Here is a 13,800-nt window from a genome sequence, read left to right on the forward strand (position 1 = left end):
CTGTCAGGGGTCGTTCAACGTTTGGGGGACTGCTCAGGGTGTGCAGGGGTTGTTTGGGGTCACTCAGGAGGTGCGGAGCACCCAGGGTGACCTGGCTGGGCTCATTGGGAGTGCAGAGGAATTAGGATGTTAAGAGCTGCTCAGGGTACAGGAGGGTCAGGCTGGGTGTCGAGAGGGGTCACTTAGGGCTGTCTGTCAAGGGTGCATCATTCAGTACATGGGGTCCCTCAGGAGTTCAGGTGGGTCAGAATGTGGTGGGGCTTGGTCATGGATACCACTCAGGGTTCCCTGAGTTGGGGACCTTGCTCCAAGGTGGAGCCAGAGAAGGGAGGCACTCACATTTCCCAGGTGAGCCATCCACGGGGGCTGCTGCGTAGCGGCGGTAGGTGGTGTTCCAGCGCAGGGCTGGGGCCCTGGGGTCATGCATGGTGACCGTGTACTCTGGGGACACCCAGAAGCAGGGTTACCAGGAGCGCCCACGTGGTGCTCCTCTACTCCCACCGGGGGGACATCATCTCATGGGGGCGGGGGCTTCCCGAGCACCCAGCCTGGAGGCCAGAGTCTTCAAGCAGCATCAGGATAGCAGAAACCAGGTCTGTTTTGGTCACTGCTGTGTCCCCCACTCCTTGTTCAGTGCTCAGGGAAGTGTTTGTTGACTGACAGAGTGATTGACTGGCCTGGACCCAGCGTGGATAGCAATTGCCAGACCTAGGCAGAGCAAAAGGGGGGCTGCCCAGAGCTCGGGGAGCAGCTGGGGCCTGACTCACGCGTCCGGCCGATGTAGAGGCAGGGGGTAGAGGGTTGCTCTGTGGTCAGGGTCATCTGCGTCTTCCCTGATTCAGGGTCCACCACAAACCAGGCATCCTGCTTCCGGCCTGTGGAGGTGGGAAATGTGCTCGCTCTCAAGATGGCCTGGAGAGGGTGTGCAGCCTCTCCGTGCTGTGCCTAGCTGGCCTGTCCTGACCTAGGTCCAGTCCTTGCTGGACCAGGACTCCAGGCTGAGAGATGCTTACCTGTATAGAAGACGCCGTCAGAGCTGCGACAGGGGGAGGCATGAACCAGCTCGGGGATGGTGAACGGCAGTCTCTGGGGAGTGGAAACAGCAGAGAAGCACATACAGCCTATTCATTAGGTACAATTATTATCATATGCATTCCCAGAGGGGCTAAGTAATGTGGCTAATATCACACAGCTGGTAAGTAGCAGAGCCAGGCCTTGAGCGTAGCCAGTTAGTTTCCCTCACACTTAACCACTCTGCTACACAACATCTTAAGGAGCTGCAGAAAATCCCACTCCCAGTGCCAAGATGCCACCTGATCACATGATCCTGGCCTGACCACCTCAAAAACACTTGCTCAGACTTGAAAACTTCAGTGGCCATGACAACCTTGGAGAGGCTGGGGAACTGTTCCACTCAAGAGACATGAGGACCAAATGCAAGGGGTGATCTTGGTTTGGGTTCTGGACTGGAAACAATAAAGCACACCATTAGGAACTTGACAAAATTAATATGGATTGTGGATTAGATAACACTATTGTATCAATGTTAAATCTGCTGATTTTGATAATTTACACTCAGGCTATGTAGGAGAAAATCCTTGTTTTAGGAATACACAATGACGCTTTAGGAGTAAAGGAGCATAATGTCTGCAACTCATTCTCAGATAGTTCAGAAAAAGAAATTTTATATACACATGTGTAATGTTATCCATCTATTAAGAGAGAATGATAAAGTGAAAGTGATAAGATGTTAAAAATTGATGCATCTGGGTAAAGGGAATAAACAATTGCTCTGAACTATCTTTGCATTTTTTCCTTACATTTGAAATTATATCAAAGTGAAAAAGATCCCCAAACTCCACATACAGAGCTCTTGCCAGACAGCACTCCAGGCACAAGCAAGTACTGAGGGAAAGAGAGTCGGGGCTTCCCGGGGGCTCAGTCAGGATGGACAACAAAAGAAGTCCATACAACCTATAGTTGGTACGGTTAGTGCATGACAGGCGGAGCACATGAAGTTGAGGGTAGCTGATGCAGATGTGGGGGACTGAAGATGGACTGATGGAAGAAGTTCAGTTGTTTATTCATTCATTCAACAACCGTTTAATGAGCACCTATTACTAGCCAGGCGCTAGGACTCTGTTGTAACCAAGACTGACCAAGTGCGCTTCTGCACAGAGTTACATTTCTCGTGTGTGTGTGTGATAATAAACAAACAAAAACACATAAACCATAATGCCAGGTAGTGGTAACTATTAAAACAAACTCAGAGAACTAGGATAGACACTGATTTGAGATGTTATTTCACATAGCCCAGCTAGGGAGTAAGAACCCAAGCCAAGGGAGGAGTGAGCCACAGGGTCATGTGGAGGGAGAGTCCTCTGGGCAGAGGGACAGAATGCTGAGGCCAACGGCAGGGCCACCTACCAACTGGCATGTTTAAGGAACAGCAAGGAGGCCAGTGCACCAGGAGTGGGGATGGAGAGCGGCAGAGTGGCCGAAAGTGAGGTGAGCTGGAGGCAAGATCACGGATTGGGAAGGAGTTTGGCTATTAAATTGGGACTTGAGGGGTGAGTAGGAAACAGCCAGGGGAAGGGGAGCACTTCTCACAAATATTCTGCTTCTTCTTCTGGGCTCCTGGTGGATTATATTTCTTTTCCTGCTTAAAGTGGGCACAGCCATGAGACTTGCTTTAGCCAGAGGGAGGGAGCAGAAGAGACCAGGTCCACATGGATGCTACAAGAGCCAGGGTGTGCTTCACCTCATTCTCCTTTTCTGCTTTGGTGACTGAGAAGCCTCGGTTGCGGTGGAGTGTCTAACAGCTTGGGTCTCCAGTAGACCACAGCGTACAGAGCCCCCGGGGGACCAACACTGGTCACACGCTGTAAGCAGGAAGCAAGCTCTATGGAGCCACGGAGATTTGTGTGCTGTTGTCGCAGCGTGCTGCGGCTCATCCTGACTGAGTTGGGGAAATAGAGGCAGAATGGAAGAGGGTTCCAGACTCTTTGGGACAAGCTGGGTGAAGCCCCAGAGCTGGCACATTCAATAAGTTGATCAGTGTGTGTGCAGGTGTGTGCATGCATGGGTGCCTGTAGGTGAGCGAAGAGACGGCACAAGTGAGCTGGCCCTGGTGTGCTTTGTCAGGGCGACTGGACTTTATCCCAGATGCAGGGAGAGTGATGTGACTCACAACCACACCTGCCCATAAGACCCAGTGATGACCCCCAGAGCTGGATGGACTGGAGGTCCACTCTCCACCCGGCCCTCCCCATGGGAGACATACTTGTTTAGATTCCATCAGTGGGCGCCCTGTGCTCTGGCTTCCAGTCGGGGGCTGGGATACGGGGAGGGGGCAGAATCAGGGCGAGTGTTCCTGGGTCTCCTCTCCACAGGGTCATCGAGGGCTGGCTGTGTCCCTCCCCCAAAGGCCTCAGCTCCTTCCAGGTGGTCCTCTCCTCAAGCCCCCTCTGGATCCTTCCCCTCCTCTGAGCTTAGGGCTGATAAATGGCACCCCATGGTATGGGCCATAGGACACAGCACCCTGCCCTGCGGTTTCCTACCTCGGCCCACACCTTTGTAAGGAATCCCGTTAAAAAAACCGCCTCAAACTCTCCCGTTGTAGTGTGCCACCTGTTTGCTGGGACCTTGCCTGCTTACATACTAACATTTCTTACCGATTCGGTTTCCTAAATCTCATGCATAAGACCATCCTGGTAGGCATCCCATGGCACAGTCAGAATTCTGACACTGCCTGACTCTGCGCTTGGCCACGTGACCAGCTTTGGCTGATGAGACTTTAGCGAATGCGATACAGTCGGCCCTCCCTATCCGCTGGCTCCGAACCCACAGATTCAGTCAAATGCAGATTGAAAATATTTGGGAAAAAAAAGTTCCAGAAAGTTTCAAAGAGCAAAACTTGTATTTGCCGCACACTTGGCAACTATTTACATACCATTTACATTGTATTAGATATTATAAGTAATCTAGAGACGGTTTAAAGTATATGGAAGGGGGACTTCCCTGGTGGTCCAGTGGGTGAGACTCCGCGTTGCCAGTGCAGGGGGCCCGGGTTCGACCTCTGGTAGGGGAACTAGATCCCGCATGTGTGCCGCAGCTAAAAGATCCCACATGCTGCAACTAAATAAAGATCCCGCATGCAACAACTAAGACCAGGCACAGCCAAAATAAATAAATAAATATTAAAAAAATAAAGTATATGGGAGGATGCGTGTAGGTTATATGCAAATACTATGCCATTCTATATAAGGGACTTGAGCATCCTTGGATTTTGGTGGTGGGAGACGATTGACCTGTGGATACCAAGGGACGACTGTATAAGCAAAGCTTGAAAAATGCTCATACACTGGCCTCGCCCTCTCTTGCTGCTTCTGGCTCCCTTGTTGATACCATGTGAACAAGCCCAGGCTTGCCTGTTAAAAGATGAGAGACCCCTGGCCCAGTTGCCCGCATCAAAAGCCAGCCAACTACCAACCAGTTTTCAGAAAGAGAGCCAGCTGACCGGCAGCGGACCACAGATGCTTGGGCAAGCTCAGTCAAGGCCACCCAGCTGAGTCCAGCCTAAACTGTCATCTCACAAAATTATGAGTTAAATAAATTGTTTGTATTTTAAGTTTGAGTTTTGGGGCAATTTGTTATTTAGCACAAGCTAACTGATACATAGGTTTCCCCTTAAAACCCTCAGAGTCCCCTGGAGAACCCCCCGTGACGCCCTCAGAGGCCTGACAGTCATCCGGTCAGCCTGCTCTGCAGACACAGCCAGAGTCACCCTACCACCCCCTTTCAACAGACCCCTCCAGACAGCCTTCCCCCAGTGCTCTCAGACTTCACCCTCTGCAGGACACTTGGATTCTGACCATACAGCCCTGCACCATTTCAGTGCTCTGGCTAACAGAAGCCCTGACCCTCACCCATCCCAAGCACTGTAGGAAACACACCATTAATCCCTGTTGTTTCTGCGTCCCCAAGATGTACAGGCTGCCATCAGCTGGGTCTGAGAGAAAGGCTGTCCTGTGGGGCAGAGAGGAACGGGAGAAGGTTGGGTGCACACCCCCTGGTTCCAAGAGGGCCTCCAACTTCCCTGCCAGTAGGGGCCCACCCTCGAAGGAGGCACCACAGAGCTCCAGACCCAAATCTTTTCCCTTACTTCCAGCCCACCCGCCCCTCCAGGCAACTATGGCTTCCCCATCTCTCAGGTGCCCGCTCCTTGGGGTCCACTTACTCTGTGACGTACATTGGCCCCTGGATGATGGGATCTGTAGGGACAGGGACATGGGCATGAGTAGACTCCCCGTTGAAAGGCATACCTCACATTGGTGCTTACTGTGTGCCAGACACCAAGCCAAGCATTTGTCATGAGTGTAATGTAATCTTCCCAAGAACTCTGTGAGGCCCCATTTTACAGGTGAGGACATTGAGGCTCAGAGAGGTGAAGTGACTTTCCCAAAGTCACACAGCTGGTAAATGGTAAAGCTGCCTGCGGACACCTGCTTATTGGATTCTAGACCCCATGTTCTCATCGTCCACGCCAAGGTGACCTCCCCCAAACGCGAGATCCAAGGAGGGAGGAGTGACTGCCCTTGCTTACCGTCTTTCAGCGTCCACTTCAAGTCCCCTGTCTGCTTGATCAGTGCGTGGAGACTTCCATCCAGGGTGGACACAAACAGGAGGTTCTCTGGCGTGAAGGTCTGAACCTGCAGTGGAAACAAAGTCACCTCTTCTGAGAGGCCTGGGATCGCCCTAGTGCTTGCTCCAGGCAGGGCTGGCTGTGACTCCCCTTCCCCTAGAGGGAAACAGAGAAAGAAGGAAGGAGAATTGGGGAAGCTGCTGGCTCCACCCACTGATCTCCACGACCCTAGAGAGGGGTTATGGTGGGAGCCAGTGGGCCTGGCTCCTTTACAAAAGGACTTCAGTGACCCTCACAGCCTCCCTAAGAGATTGGTGCTATTATTCTCACCATTGCACAGGTGAAGGAGACTAAGGCTCAGGAAGGTTAGGTAATTAGCCTCCAGCCACACCGATAAATGGCAGAACTGGGGACTTGAACCACCATCTCTCTGGTTCCAGTGCCCGGTCCCTTCCTCCTTTGCCTCCCCCAACCCATTCCGTCTCCCCAGACCGGCCCAGCTGCTTTTGGTGCCAGGCTCCAGCAGGCCCCCTGGACCAAGTGCAGGGGTGGCCAAGGGAGGGAGGGCTGGTGCTGCCCTGCGTCTGGCCCCTGCTGGGCTAACTCACCTGCTCCAGCCCTTCCTTGAGCAAACAGGGTGGGGCTGAGCTCCTAGCAAGAACCCTAACATCCGGGTGGCCTAGCCGCACCCCTGCAAAGGCCACATCCTGCTCCAGGACCCTCAGGCTTGGGGCCAAGCCAATGGTTTTGAAGTAGAGTCAGGAAACTTCCTTCGGGTCCTCTCTTCTCCGGGCCTGTTTTGTGATCGGCAGCGTGGCAGGAGGGAGAGTGATCTGGAGAAGAAGCTGCAGACTGATTGCCCACTGTTGAGTTTCGTTTGACCATCATCGTTTTTAAAATTTCGTTTATAACTAGCTACCAAGTTTTTAAAAATTGGAAAGATTTCACTTAAAAAAAAATCAAGATTTCTCATTTTTCTCATTTCTAGTTTTTTTCTCATTTTTTCTGGAAACACCAGATCTGGCCAGACTGTGCTCACATCCTTACTTGGCAACCATCGGGTGGGTCCTGAGCTGGAAGTGGGCACGGTGTGGCATGAGCAGGTGCCTCTATGATCCCAATAACTGCTCTGGGGACTCCAGGCTGGACACGTGGATTCTAGTCCTGGCTTTGCCTTCTCACTGCATTTCTGTAAGACTGGGCTTTTCCACTCCTGGCAAGGCTGCACCAGATACCCATACCTCCGGCTTATTTATCCCAGAGGTTGTGAATCAGGGGTCCAGTCACGGGTAAGAGGGGGAGCCTTGTGATCCACCTGAATTTGTCTGTAAAGCTGGGTGTATGGGCGCATTTCTCGACAGAGGACCTTCAAGTGGATCCTAAGTTCCAAGGAAGCCGGGGTTCCAGAAGTTTTACGAGGCCTGGCAGGAAAGCGAGGGTCCCCTCCCTCCACCCCCACCCCCATGCTGCAGGACGCGCGGGGTGTTGGGTCTACCTGCGCTCTTCCGCGCGGGCAAGTCTCTCCAGCTCGTGGGGCAACCGGCAACTCCCCAAAGCTAGGAATTTTTCTCAGGCCAGGGGCCGACTTGGGGCGACCCGGACCCGGGGGAGGGAGAGGTGCCCGCTGTGGTCCCGCCGCGCCCTAGCCGTCTGCGACCCCGGCCCCGACCTTGGAGGCTCCGCGTCCGCCAGCTTCTCACCTGTGGCCCGAGCGTCCCGAGCAGCGCCGCGAGCTGCAGCAGGAACGGGGACCAAGGGCCGGGTCCCCGGGCCGCGCTCGCCATAGCCCGCATAGACGGCGTCCACACAGCTGTCCTGGTCCCCGGGGCCACCAGGGGACCGCACGGCTCCCGCCCAGCAGGAAGAGACTCCGCCCCGGGCTGGGCCAGTTGGGCGCGCAGGGGCCGGGGCGCAACCTCAGTCCGTAATTCTGCTCTTTCCCCTCCCTTCCCATCGCACTCACACCTGCACCCCTCGGTCACCCCGCAAGGGATGGCTCTGAGCTTTCCTGGAAAAGGGATTTTACCAACGGCGGCCCTTATAGAGAATGTACCACCTGCCAAGTATTGTACTAAGTGCTTTACATCCATCATTAACTCATTTAATCTTCACAGCATTCCCCATGTAACAGCTGGGGCTCAGAACTGGGATTCAGATTCAGATGTCTGACCTCAGAGCTTGTGCTCTTTGTTACTATGCCAGTGGCCTCTATTGAGAAATGATAAACGACAGATTAATTGGTTGGTTCAGTTATTCATTCAATAGATATTTATCTAGTATCCCAGGCTGGGAAGCAGGAGAGATAAGATCTCTGTTTTCATAGAACTTGCAGATTCCTAAGCGTTAGATATCAAACGCACACATGAAAGGCTGCCTGGCTATGGCCGTTACAGTCCTAGCTGCAGGCAGACTTGGTTCAGGGAGGGCCTGCAGGGGTCCAGCTGGTTTTCAAGTTTTGACTCATTCATTTCTCCTTCTTTGTGTAAAAATCCCTGCTGATTTGAGGGTCGTGCAGCCGGGCTCTGCCACCATCTCCCCCTCCTCCTCTTTGTCATCCTTGGCCCTCCGGTCACACTGCCCACAGTCAATGAAGACTTTGCTGGCTGGCCCATAGCTTTCATCCCCACCCCCAATTCTGCTGTCATCTCTGGTGTCTTCAGTGTCACCTGCTCCTGCACGCTGACCCTGACCCACACTGCAATCAGCTCATGGTCACCCAGGCTTGCCCAAGTAACCCCAAGTCAATCTTGCATGGCTGGCATCTGCATTCCCCAGCTGCTGGAAAGGGGGGAGTGCTAGGGGCTCACGGGGGCCTGCTTCTCTACAGAATTGCCCTTGGCCACTGGAGCAGCCCAGTGCCCCCTGCCCATGACTGACGGACATGGGGTACAAAAGACTGGCCCTTTTGCCTCAAGGTGGGACCAACTCTGTGGTGCAGTTTGTGCTCAAGAGGTCCCCGTGAGATGACGCTGAAGCCGGTCTCCAGCTGAGACCCCTCCTTCCTTGGCTCTTCCCCCTGCCCCATCCTGCTTCCCTCACTCCCCTTCTCTTAAAGAGTTCTTCCCGACATGTCACTTGAGCAAGAATCCCTGTCTCAGGCTCTGTTTACAAGAACCTGCCAAACCTAAGGCATCCTCTAACCACATTGTCATCAACTGTAGCCTTGGAAAGCCCGACTCCCTCATGGCGCAGAAACCTCTTTTAGAAATATGTACATCATGAAGTCTTTGGTTCACTTGGTTACTCCTTCACGCTTAGCTCATCCAATACCCTCAAACCTAACTTCATAACAAAAGTGGTTGCTTGCCACTCTAGAGACCAACCCAAGCTACTGAACATGTGAATGAGCCCTTCTTTATGCTTTATATTTTGTGCACTGTACACTTGTTTCGGAATGTGCATTGTGTTTGTTAATTATGCTTGGATTCACAGGAATTTCTCATGCGATAAATTTGATTTGCATAGACTACAAACTACAAGTGAACTGGTTTAGATAATTTGTGTGTGTGTGTGGTATAAGTAATACCTGTTTTAGAAACTTTGCAAAATCCAAAAAATATATATAAATAAGAAAAGAACACTCATTCATTGTTCCACCTCTTGGAAACACAGCATCTCTGTTAACATTCTGTCGTATTTCCCCCAGTGTTGTTTTTTTCCTGCGCCTATACGTCTGGCGGGTACGGTGCTGAAATATTAACAATGTTTTCCCTTCCAGAGTTTCTATTTCCCCTGACAGCCCTTCCCCTATTTGAGTGAGGCTGCTCTGAATTTATTGCCTCAGAGAAGGGATGAGGAAGCAGAAAGAGAGAAAAAGAAGCTTCTTCTACATTTTGAGTATTTGTATAACTCTTGGCATGAACCTAGACTTAAGAGAATGAATAATGAGAGTAGAACAGATTCCCTAGACTGGAGAGGATAAGGAGTAGAAAGGAGAGAGAAGATGCTGCAGGTCTCTGAGAAAGGGGGACCACTCTGCAGTCCCCTCACCCAAGGACGGGACCCCATGTGAACGTGCGGGATCCAAGGGCGAGGGGATCCGTGTCTCACTTCTGGGTGGAGATGCTGCGTGCTATGTCTGTGCAGAAAGGGGGTGCTAGGGAGGTTTCCACTGCTTAGTGTGATATGGAGGTGGGGGGAGGTTTTCTACATGCCCGAGGGAGGGAGAGAGGGAGAGGGAGAGGGAGAGAGAGAGAGAGAGAGAGGGAAAGGCTCTACATAAAGAAAAAGGGACAATGCCGTAGAGACCAGTAAGGACAAGAGATAGGACACGATGAGACCATGGGCATCTCAGGGGATGGCGGCTGGGACAGATCATGACAAGGACTCAGTGCCGTCTTGCTTCCTGGCACTATGTAAACTCTATGGAATTTAAACCCACCCTGGAGAAAAGCTGGGAGAAGCCAGATGGGAATGAATTTCTTCCACCTGGCACAAGGGAGCTTAAAATAAAAAGTTAAATTGAGTTATAAAGATAAATAGTTACATTTATTCACCACACCTCGGTTTGTGCTCCGCTTCTGGACACATACATAAACCAATAACGTTTCTCCATTCTAGCAAAAGAATGGAAAAAACAGAAATGGTAATGGGAAAAATATTCCAATCATGATAGATAGCAATAAAAAGAAAGTCCTTAGGAATAAATTTAACTAGAAAGGCACAGGACCTATATGAAAACTATAAAGTCTTATGAAGGCTGTAAAACAAAATGTGAATAAATAAAAAGATATGACTGTGTGGGAACACTTAATGTGATTAGAATATTAATTCTCTCTAAATTAAATTGTAAGTATAATGAAATTCTATTATTGCTGTAATACTAAATCTACTCCACGGTCTTTAAAACTTGGTTAAAATTGGGACTTCCCTGGTGGTGCAGCTGTTAAGAATCTGCCTGCCAATGCAGCGGACACTGGTTCGAGCCCTGGTCCAGGAAGATCCCACATGCCACGGACCAAATAAGCCCGTGCGTTGCAACTACTGAGCCTACACTCTAGAGACCGCGTGCCACTACTACTGAAGCCCATGTGCCCTAGAGCCCGTGAGCTACAACTACTGAAGCCTGCGTGCTACAACTACTGAAGCCCGCATGCCTAGAGCCCGTGCTGCGCAGCAAGAGAAGCCACGGCAATGAGAAGCCCGTGCACCGCAACGAAGAGTAGCCCCCGATTGCCGCAACTAGAGAAAGCCCACGTGCAGCAACGAAGACCCAACGCAGCCATAAATAAATAAAGGTATGGAAAAAAATATTTGGCTAAAATAAAGATCATATATAAGAATAATGCCTGAGAATAGCCAAGAAAAGTGTGAAAATTAAGAATAATGAGAAGGGGGCTTGTCTTTCAGGGTATAAGAACATACTGTAAAAACTACAATATCAATATAATTTCAGCACAGGAGTTGACAAATAGAAAAATATGTCAGTGGGATCAAACAGAGAATCCAGAAATATATATCCACATATTTGAGAATTTAATAAATAATAAAGATAATATTTTAATTCATTGGAAAATTCAATAAATGCCATGGCATAATTATCCATCAGGAAGAAAGTAAATCTTTCTCACTCTTTTTTTAAAAATAGATTTTATTTTTTAGAGCAGTTTTAGGTTCATAGCAAAATTGAATGGAAGGTCCAGAGATCTCCCATATACTTCTTGCCCTTAAAATTGCAGAGCTGCCTCCATTATTTACATCCCCCACTAGAATGGTGACTTTGTTACAAGTGATGAACCTACGTTGACACATCACTATCACCCAAAGTCCACAGTTTAGGGTTCATGCTTGGGTTGTACATTCTCTTGGACAAATGTACAGTGACAGGTATACATTGTTATAGTGTAATACACCACTGTATTTTCATTGCCCTAAAAACGCTCTGTGCTCTGCCTGTTCATCCCTCTCTCCCCTTCAGTCTCTGGTAACCACTGATCTTTTTACTGTCGCTGTAGTTTTGCCTTTTCCAGAATGTCATGTAGTTGGTATCATACAGTATGTAGCCTTTTCATAATGACCTTTTTCACTTAGTAATATGCGTTTAAGTTTCCTTAAGTCTTCTCATGGTTTGATAGGTCATTTCTTTTTAGTGCTGGATAACGTTCCTTTGTCTACATGTACCACAGTTTATTTGTCCATTCACCCGGTGAAGGACAAGTTGCTTCCAAGTCTTGGCAATTATGAATAAAGCTGCTATAAACATGTTTGCAGATTTTCAAGTGGATCTTGTCAACTTTCTATTGAAATATATCATACAGAAAAGTGAACAAATTATAGGTCATACAGTGAACACATTTGTTTAACCTGTACATAGATCAAGAAACAGAATATGACCAGCAACCCCACAAGGTCCCTTATACCCCATTCTAAGAGCAACCTCTACCCTGACTTTTAACACCATAAATTAATTTTGCTTATTTTTGATATTTATATAAATAGAATCAGACCATATATTCTCTTCTGTGTCTGGTTTCTTTTTCAATAATATTTTTGTGAGATTGTCCATGTCATCAAGTGTAGTTGTAGTTCACTCTCATTGCTGTATTACATTGTATGAATATACCACAATTTATCCATCCTAGTGTTGATGGGAATTAGGGTTTTTTTCCCCTACCAGTTTTTGGATATGATGGAGTGCTATGAATATTCTTGCACATGTCTTTTGGTGAACATATCTATGCATTTCTGTTGCATATATACTTAGGAGCAGAACTTCTAGGTCATAGGATATATATATGTTCATCTTCCGTAGATTTTGCCAAATAACTTTCCAGAGTGGTTGTACCAGCTTACATTTGGCAGTGGTGGTGGGTAGTTTCTTTTGTGATACAGAAAATGTAGAAGCTGTAAAAGAAAAAAGCAAAAAAATGTATACTTAAAATATATAAAAAATTTTAAAAACTTAGAAGGGCAAAATATACCATAAACAAACATCAGAAGTATTGGCAACACAGAATATAAAGATTAACATGTATAATAACAAACTGCTCCTATAAATTGACAAGAAAAAGAAAAACAACCAAAAAATATACAAAGGCTATGAATAGGCTCTTACATAAGATGAACTCCAAACGTGTGAAAATGTGCTCAAAAACACTACCAGTCAGAGAAATGCAAAAACAAGATTTTTAAAAAGTAACAAGTATATTGCTTTATGTCCATAAATTTGCAAAAATTAAAAAGAAGTCCACGGTAATGACAGAATGTTGGTAATTGCTGAAGCTGAGTTGTGAGTATTTGGGGGCTCATTATACTATTGTGTTTGGTTTCAAGATGTTTGAAAATGTCCATGATAAAAAGAAAATCCTCAAACAAACAAAAATAAGAAGGCAAAGCCCACTGCTGCTAGGGATTTGGGAAAAAGCATACTCTCATATGGGGTTGGCAGAAATGTAAATTGTTACAGACTTTTTTGGATGCAATCTGGAAACATTTGTTTAAAATAAAAATTGCATAATCCCTTTGACCTGAAAAACCCATTCTCAGGATCTTTCCCATAAAAATAAAAGATCTTTATATAAAATTATTTTTTGAATATATTTTTAAAAGTTTATAATGGTAGAGATATAAGAGTGCTTATTGGAACATTGTTCTTAGTACAAACCAGTAGAAACAAAGCAAGTAGCCTTCAACTGAAGTACAGCTGACCTAGTTACAGAACATTTGTGCTTTGGAGTATTATGCAGCCACTAAAAACAATAGAGTGTATTTATTAACTCAGAAAGATTTTTAAGAATAGCAAGATGCAGAAAGATCATTATAGGAACCTAGTATTTTTGTAAAATCATGTGTATGTATATATATGTAAGTTATTTTATATGAATATGGATAAAAATACAGAATGCAATATACTAGTTTGTTAACAAGGATTTGTGGTATGCTAGAGATGGTATGTTATACTAAGAAAGGGGTAAAACCAGCAAAAAATAAAAAAATTAAAGCTGCTTGAAGAATATCACTATGTATCTAACCCATTTACATAAAAGCAGATGTATATATGTGCGGTGTGTGTATGCATTAATGTGCATTTAAGTCCTTGCCCAAATGAAATAGCTGTTTATATATTACGCAGAGCCATTTTAATCCCCATGTTTCCACACTTTGTCAGTTCTGTACATAACTCAGCACTAGAATGCCTTCACAAACAAAATAGGAGT

At 47.6% G+C, this 13,800-nt stretch overlaps 1 protein-coding gene across 2 annotated transcripts in view; it reads right to left on the minus strand.

The window, feature by feature from the left end:
- ERN2 (endoplasmic reticulum to nucleus signaling 2) overlaps positions 1–7,437 on the minus strand; it is a 20,661-nt gene extending 13,224 nt beyond the window's left edge. Inside the window, exons 1-7 of one of the 2 annotated variants that reach the window (XM_029222101.1) lie at positions 7,345–7,437; positions 5,606–5,711; positions 5,240–5,273; positions 4,956–5,028; positions 1,014–1,086; positions 768–875; positions 340–441 (exon numbers count right to left, since the gene is read on the minus strand). In XM_029222101.1, coding sequence (XP_029077934.1) covers positions 340–441; positions 768–875; positions 1,014–1,086; positions 4,956–5,028; positions 5,240–5,273; positions 5,606–5,711; positions 7,345–7,437 — 589 coding nt within the window. The remainder of the gene's footprint in view (positions 1–339; positions 442–767; positions 876–1,013; positions 1,087–4,955; positions 5,029–5,239; positions 5,274–5,605; positions 5,712–7,344) is intronic. The other variant, XM_029222102.1, reaches the window with a different exon arrangement.
- Between the last annotated feature and the right edge of the window lie 6,363 nt (positions 7,438–13,800).

The sequence above is a fragment of the Monodon monoceros genome, unplaced genomic scaffold (assembly GCF_005190385.1).
Source record: "Monodon monoceros isolate NGI ecotype Baffin Bay Population unplaced genomic scaffold, NGI_Narwhal_1 Super_Scaffold_13, whole genome shotgun sequence".
NCBI classification, from domain to species: Eukaryota; Metazoa; Chordata; class Mammalia; order Artiodactyla; family Monodontidae; genus Monodon; species Monodon monoceros.